This window comes from Sinocyclocheilus rhinocerous, unplaced genomic scaffold (genome assembly GCF_001515625.1).
Source record: "Sinocyclocheilus rhinocerous isolate Xijiao unplaced genomic scaffold, SAMN03320098_v1.1 scaffold348, whole genome shotgun sequence".
NCBI lineage: Eukaryota > Metazoa > Chordata > Actinopteri > Cypriniformes > Cyprinidae > Sinocyclocheilus > Sinocyclocheilus rhinocerous.
The window spans coordinates 785,742-793,285 of record NW_015635025.1 but is presented as its reverse complement, the minus strand read 5'-3'; the positions used below and the strand labels follow the sequence as shown (position 1 = coordinate 793,285).

At 38.7% G+C, this 7,544-nt stretch overlaps 1 protein-coding gene across 2 annotated transcripts in view; it reads left to right on the top strand.

The window, feature by feature from the left end:
• The first annotated feature begins 163 nt into the window (after positions 1-163).
• Positions 164-7,544, top strand: part of LOC107746145 (zinc finger protein 711) — a 22,403-nt gene continuing 15,022 nt past the window's right edge. Inside the window, exons 1-5 of one of the 2 annotated variants that reach the window (XM_016560238.1) lie at positions 164-291; positions 1,472-1,557; positions 1,768-1,865; positions 5,228-5,686; positions 5,764-5,922. In XM_016560238.1, the coding sequence (XP_016415724.1) occupies positions 1,790-1,865; positions 5,228-5,686; positions 5,764-5,922 (694 nt within the window). In that variant the 5' untranslated portion in view covers positions 164-291; positions 1,472-1,557; positions 1,768-1,789. Of the gene's footprint in view, positions 296-1,471; positions 1,558-1,767; positions 1,866-5,227; positions 5,687-5,763; positions 5,923-7,544 lie in introns of both variants that reach the window. The other variant, XM_016560237.1, reaches the window with a different exon arrangement.

The following is a 7,544-nucleotide window of genomic DNA, read 5'->3' as shown; positions in this document are numbered from 1 at the left end:
ATTCATAACATCTTATCGTATGAGGTGACGTAAAGCGTGCCGCGCGTTCGCTCTGCCCCGCCCTCCGCTGTTGTCAACGGACATTCTGATTGGCTGAGTCTTTGGAACGAGTAGTCTGATTGGCTGAGGCAGCGAATCGAGGGCCGTGATTGGCTCAGGCCAGGAAAAGAGCGTTCGGGGATCCTCAATGTACAGGCCGCAGTAGCGCTACCGTTGGAAAATTAACAATAATAAATTACGACAGATTCGAGGGGATCCGAAACTCTTCTACGCTCCGAAGGCTGTCGCGGAGTAGGTAAAGCGTTTTGGTTTTGTGCGGCGTGTCTGTGAAATGCTCGCCGTCGGCCCAGTCGGCCTGCGTGGGCCTGGCTGAGCCTTGTGTTGCGCTCAAGCGCGAGGAAGCGCCCAGTGTGCGCTCCTGCTAGCGGGAACACGCGTAAAACGAGTCTCTACAGCGATCATGATGCGCCTTTGGCGCAAAAATCAGTCATGTACGAAGTAAATGCAGACCATGCGTCTGGGCTTCGCGCTTTTGTTGTATTCCAGGTTGTGTTGTACTCATTTACGTGCTGATATATTCGTTAGCTAATGCTATTAGCCGTTTAGCATGTAGTGTAATGGCGGAGGGCAAGATGGTGCAGTAACGCGGCTGCATTTGCGCAAGCCTTTAACTGCGTATGAACTGATTTCTTTGGCTATATTAAAGTGAATTTTACAACGTAATATTGTATTTTGTATATGTTTTAAATTGTATTGAGTCGATTCAACGATAGTAAATTTGTTTCGATGAACTCTGTCACGCACGGACCGGTTATAAGCTCAGTTACGAAGCCCACTATGGCGAAGGCTGACTTCATGAATATTAATAAGGTCGTGCTAACGTTGCGTGTTTCGTAAGGGCACGTAACGTAATTAATATTCATGAGTTGAGCATTTGTCGTAGTAGGGTTCCGGTGTGCATCGACTAGTTTACATAATCATAATCACTCTGACAGCGATTTCACCACTTTCTCAGACTGTACACTTTTTTTTTTGAAAAATATTACGTTACAGTTCGCCTTTTCAGGGACTCTAAACTTATTTAAATCCCCTTTATAGTATTGTTATATTTCTCAAGTTGTTATTGCTCAAGTATTAACCATATATAATGAACAACCGCCTTACTCTTATTAATGTAGTTGTTATTTTACTGCATTTATAGATCACGTTTATTAAAAGTGCATTATTGTAATGGTAAGATTTCATTGTGACATGAACTTTATAAATGACAATCTGTATCACACTTATATGTATACATTCATAAGCTACAGTTCACTTTTGCTGCTTGCTTGTATGCATTGATCTATGTTTTAGGATTTTATTTTTTATATTTGGAAGCAAACGAGAATTTGTAGTTAAAATCTCACTAAGGTAGTCTCTACATAAAATATTATAAACATAACGTTTCTTTCCTGGTCTCGGTTTCTTTCAGACACTTTCCTCCCAGATGCCAGATTCACAGATTTGCTTAATGTTTGCTACGCTTTTACATGAAGGGAACTACTGTCAAATGTGAAGGTTTGTTAAATAGCAATACAAGCGTTTGCTCTCGTAGCCACATGCCTGTAATTTGAATGGAAGAGAAATAAATATGATTGATTATTAACGGATTGTTAAATGAGTGTTCATATTAAATCAGTGTGATGGATTTTATTTATATCAAATAGTTTCACCACATTCCTCACACAGCAGTCCTTCATTTATTTTAATTCTTTGTCTTTTTTACAGTGTTGTGGAACAGTCACAGATAATGGATCAAGGTGGAGGGATCCTGGAGCTTCACAAGGATTTAAAAATGCCCCATACAATGATAATGCCAGATTTTGGTAAGGAACGTCACTGAAATAGTGAGTCAATAAATTAGTCGATATTTGCTCAGTTTTAGGTTATCACATTAAATATGATTTTATATGTTTTTTTTTTTTTTATAATGAAAGTTTTTCAACTTCAAATGGCTGCCAATGGACAATGCAGTTTGTATTTTGATGTATGTGAATAAATAGTTCATTTGATTTCAGCAATTTTATGTACAACTGATTTTGCTCTCATTGTGTGGACATAGGCACACATATTGGCCGTCACTTTAAGGATTAGCTCAGCCAAAAATGTCGTTCCAAACTCATAAGTCTTTCATAACACAATGTATTTTAAAATTAAACCTGACAGGAATGCAAACTTGTCACCTTTCGGCTAAATTCACCGTTTTGAATCCAAGATTTAAGTGATTTGTGTAGATCTGATGAGTTTTAAAAATGGGAGGGGGATTACGGTACCAGTAGTGCCAACTCAATTCTGTACACATTCAGAGGCGACTGTGTGTGTGTGTGTTCTGGTTGACAATGATCTTAATAACAAACACATTTTATATCCGCTAAATTGCTCTGTGAGTCACTTCTGAAATTGCTATGATCGATGAAGATTTGCTATGATTGACTAAAATGCGTTACAATAGTCATTTTATAATAGATCCAAAATCAAAACATGTGAAAATAACTAAATTAGTGAGTGGAAATGGCAAATGAGAGAAAGTGATCCTCTGCTGCCATCTACTGGTTATAGTGTTTGTTTTTCACCAGGTGACAAATCTTCCACTTAAGCGTGACATGTTTTGAAAATGAGAAATGATCTTCATTAAAGTGATTTTAATGTAGAGTTATAATAATAGTGTTTATCACCGCTGATGAGTTTGCATCTCAGCCCGAGATGTTTCTGTCTCCATTCAAATCCAGGGGCCTGTACCGTGATGGTAGTTCAAATTCAGATTTACAGGACTAGTTTCAGGTTTGACAAAACCAAACCACTCCAATCCGGCTTTGTTGGTACCATGATGCTGATCATCAGCTTTCTGTCAACTCTGGCTTTGATCCTGAGTTTGTGGAGCGTGTGCTCATGAATGTGTGACATCAGCAGTTAACAGCCAATCACACGCCTTGCAACACAGAGCAAGTGTGATTCACTTCTCGCGAGAGAGCCAGCGAGATTCAAAACTCTTTTTCTGAAGGTTAAGACATTGAAGAATATGAGGAATTTAGACGCATTTGCACTGAAGAAAGCACTTGTTCATGAAAGAGCACAAAAATCAGAGATGATCTTGCTGTATCAGTGCAGTCGATAATATATAGTGATAGAGACTCGAACATGTAAGGTCACATGTAGTCATTTGTAAAGTGTTATCGATTCTACAGCTTATGTATATTACATATGACCTGCATATATTAATATTCCTTTAAAATAAATGCTTAATAATAATTGTTAAACTAAAATTGCATGTGTGTAATGGATTAATAACAATATAAATCATATAAAATAATTCTAAGTGATTATCATTAAAGCCAGACAGTTTTATTGGAAATTTTTATTTATTAATTTGTTTTGGTCCCACTTTATATTAAGTGGCCATAACTAATATGTACTTACATAAAATAAGTACAATGTACTTACTGTGTTCATATTGTATTGCAAAAACTTTTTTGCTGCTATTGAGGTGGGAAACGGGTACAGTTAGGGACAGGTTTAGTGGGTAGGTGTAAGGGATGGGTCAACAGTGTAATTATAAATGTAATTACAGAAATTAATTACAGATGTAATTACATGCAGGTATTTTTAAAATAAAAGTATAATGTAAAAACATGTTTGTACACAATAAGTGCATGTTACCAAATTATTAATTTAAATGTAAGTACATAGTAGTTAAGGCCACTTGATATAAAGTGGGACCATTTTTTTTTTTAACTTTATAGTGACCTTTAATTTGGAGGACGAGAAACTGGGGGAGTGACTTGTGTCAGAGATGTATCACTTTGCTCACATCTGATTGGTTCAATTTCAGTTTGAGATCTCTTACCCAGAACATGACCTGCCCTGGAGCAGGTTAGCTGTGGAGTGTAAGTTACTATGGCAATGAACGCCGCTAAAAGCCAAACCACTTTCATGGTACCTAAAACCCAGGATTGGTGCAAACTCAACTGAAACTTACTTGGCTAGCAGCTAATCCGGCTTCATGGTACCCGCCCCAGGTAACCAAATCTGTTCCTCCTATAAAGCTATCGTGTTTCTTCACAAGTCTTGGATAAAACGGCTCAGTTCATATGGACTCATTTTATGACACCTGTATGATTTTTTGGGGTCATTAAAGGTGCTGTATGTAATTTTTTGACTGCACTAAGGCATAAAAATACCATAATATGTTTGCAGATATTTAGGAAACATGCTAAGCGCACATACTTGTTTCTCTAAAACACAACGCTACAGCCATTTATTCTGCTTTGAAATGTGTGTTCCGTGTCGGAATGTCTGTTTTTGTTTTGGTCTGTGTGACTCTGCCCACTGCCAGATCACCCAATAGTGATTCAACGCACTGGGTTGCCAGTGGAAAACACAGTGTACTGCAGCCATGGAAGTCAGCAAACTAACTGGTTTAGAGATCGCAGATTCTACCCGTCCTAAAAAGCCTCTGTGTCCATCTAAAAATCCCTATGAACAAAGGCATATTAAAATGTGGATAAATCAACTCATAAACTTACAAGGTAAAGCTCGTTCATGTTGTGTGTTTTCAATCTGGCAACCCGAGGAAGCGTCGAGTCTGAGGAGGAGGGGTGGGAACAGTGGCGGATTTAGGCATGTGCAACTGCTCAGGGCGGCACGTGGCACCTGCACCAGAAAAATAAATAAATAAACGGAATGCTCGATCTGGTTTTTACCGCTCATTTGCATGGCACGGCAATATCATGTCACCGTGTGTGTCACTAACTGCTCGGGACTCGGAGTGTGCGACCAACAATACTTTTTCTTTCCAACTAGATTACATAATCAGACAGTAAAATGTGATATTGTAACATAATGTTGTTGTTTTTTCTTTTAAACAAATGTAACATCACTCACTTTATTTTTATTTTTTTTACTGTACAGTTGTGCCGTTTTAGATGGATTTCAACCACTAGCTGTCAATATTACATACTGCAGCTTTAAAGATTTGGTTACCTTTACTTTCAGAAATCTCTCGGCTTTCATTAAAAATATCTTCATTTAAGGTCTTATGGGTTTGGAACGACACAAGTGTGAGTAAATGATGACATAACTTTTCTTTTTAAGGTGAACTAAAGCTCTAATGGAAAAAATACCCCAATAAAGACTTTGCAAGTCTCATGTACATGCAGACATATTTATTTTGATGCAGCCCTTTGTGCAGTTGCAGGGATGGGAGGCATGGCCCACATTGACGGCGAGCACATTGTGGTGTCGGTGCCGGATGCCGTGATGGTGTCCGATGTGGTGACAGACGAGGGCATCATGTTGGAGACTGGCCTGGAGGCTGAGGTGGTGGAAGGGCCTGACATCTGTCACGAGGACGTCATCACCACAGAGGGCGTGATCATGGCTGAGTCCATCCTGGGGGCCGAGGTGGCCATCCAAGAGGCTCTGGGAGGCACGGCTGACCTGATCGGAGAGACGGTGCCCGATCAGGTGTTTGTGGCTGAGCTCATGTCGCCTCACGATCAGAGCCCGCTGGACCACGAGCTGGTGTCCGCAGAGGTCATGGTGACGGACACGGAGACGCACGACACCATGCCATCCGACGTCAGCATTAAAGCGGACGATGAGGAGGAGGATGTGAAGAGCACTTCGGAGGACTACCTCATGATTTCCCGTGAGTTTGCAGTTACTCTGATTGATGGATGGATTGATCGGATCCGCAGCAGTGTTTGATGTGTGGCTTCTTTGCAGTGGATGAGGTCGGGGAAAAGCTAGACATTGGAGGCACGCCTTTAAAGATCAGTGCAGATGTGGTCCAGGACAACGACGGCTCCAAAGAGGATGAGTTCAGCTCTGAGGTCATTAAAGTTTACATCTTTAAGGCAGATGGAGATGAAGATGTGGAAATAGGTAAGAAACACATTTCACATCTTTGCCTCAAGCTGATTGCATACTGCTACTCGTGCAGTCACTATTATTGATGCTCGTAAGGTTTTTTGAAAGACACATCAACAGGAAAAAGTTCTTGGTGTGAACGCTAAAATGGGCAAAAAATCCCTTATATCTACACCGAGGGCAGACCTGAGCCATATCAGAAACCAGTCCAAGTAGAGCTGTTGAGGTTTCTCAGGGTGAGAAATACATACAAGGGCCACAAGAAGTATTTAGATGCTTGAGTCAAATAAAGTTCAAGTAATGTTGATGTCAAAATTAAGACAAAAAGTCCTTGGATATTTTCTGGTTGTCCAACATTTTGAAACACGTTCATATGTTGAGCTACACCGGTGGGTATTCTGCTAGGACGCCTGTGGAACTTTAATGCTAAATTGAGATCTGTTGAGGATCTAATTGATTCGAAATGGCAAGATTCTGCACTTGAGCTTCTCATCAGAATTTCTGTCCAATTAAATGCTCTCTAGAATCTGAAGCATCATAATTAGGGCCCAATGGGTCCGGGCAAAATACCGAGCTCAGAGCCCTCTCCCCGGACAGCATGCCATATACGTACACCATTTATCCCGCTTTATTATCTGCAGAGCGAACTCGTGAACTGCTCTGAGTCACTTCATGAGCCCTTTACCGTTTTATTTGGGAAAAACTATCATCATATCATATCATATACAAACAGAAACTTAAAGGTCTTCACAGCAACCCGTCAAAATAAAAGTTCGGTTTGACTTGAAGAAACTGTGACAGAAATATATTACTTAATGTAATGATAGTACTACTACTACTAATAATAAAATTATTATTAAAACTTTATTTTTTAATGAATATTTACCAGAGTTTATTTACCAGAAAAATGTAAATACACAATACAGTATTTCTAAAAAAAAAGAAGAAATATATAAAATAATAATAATTTTTTAAAAATAAAATCAGTTAATTAGAGATGCTTTTGATTATGAAAATTTAATGAAACCATTAAAATGGAATCCATAAAATTAATGGAAAAAACAGAATTTGGTTAAAATAAAACTACATTTGAGAAAAAAAAAGTATTTAATAGAGACTTTATATTGACTTTATATAGACTTTTATTTTTATAAATTGCTGTTAAATTGTGTAAGTTTCATGATTTCAATTGATTAACCATGTTTTTTATTCATATTTTTAAATTTAACCATTAAAACGGAGTCCAGAAAAATTAAAACTGAATTTGAAAAAAAATAAAACAGATTTCATAGGGCCCTACATAATACCACCATGAATACTAGTAGACACTAGGCTTGCTGCGATAGTCGGTATTCGGTTTGTTAACAGAAGTTCTATGTTTGATATAAGTGAGTTTATTGTTGTGCCGTTTTGTTGTTGTCCATTCAAGCAATTGATCCCAAATTGCCGCTAATTCAAAAGTGAAAGTAAAATGCATTTACAAGCAATTTAAAAGCGAAGGAAAATGAGGAAAAGAGGGAAAACCCAACGAACCCCACCCCCCGGTAATACCAGTATTACTGGTGTTGTCACACATCGTTTAACCGGTGGGAAAATCTCCTCACCGTCACAACCCTAGTAGACACACACACACACAC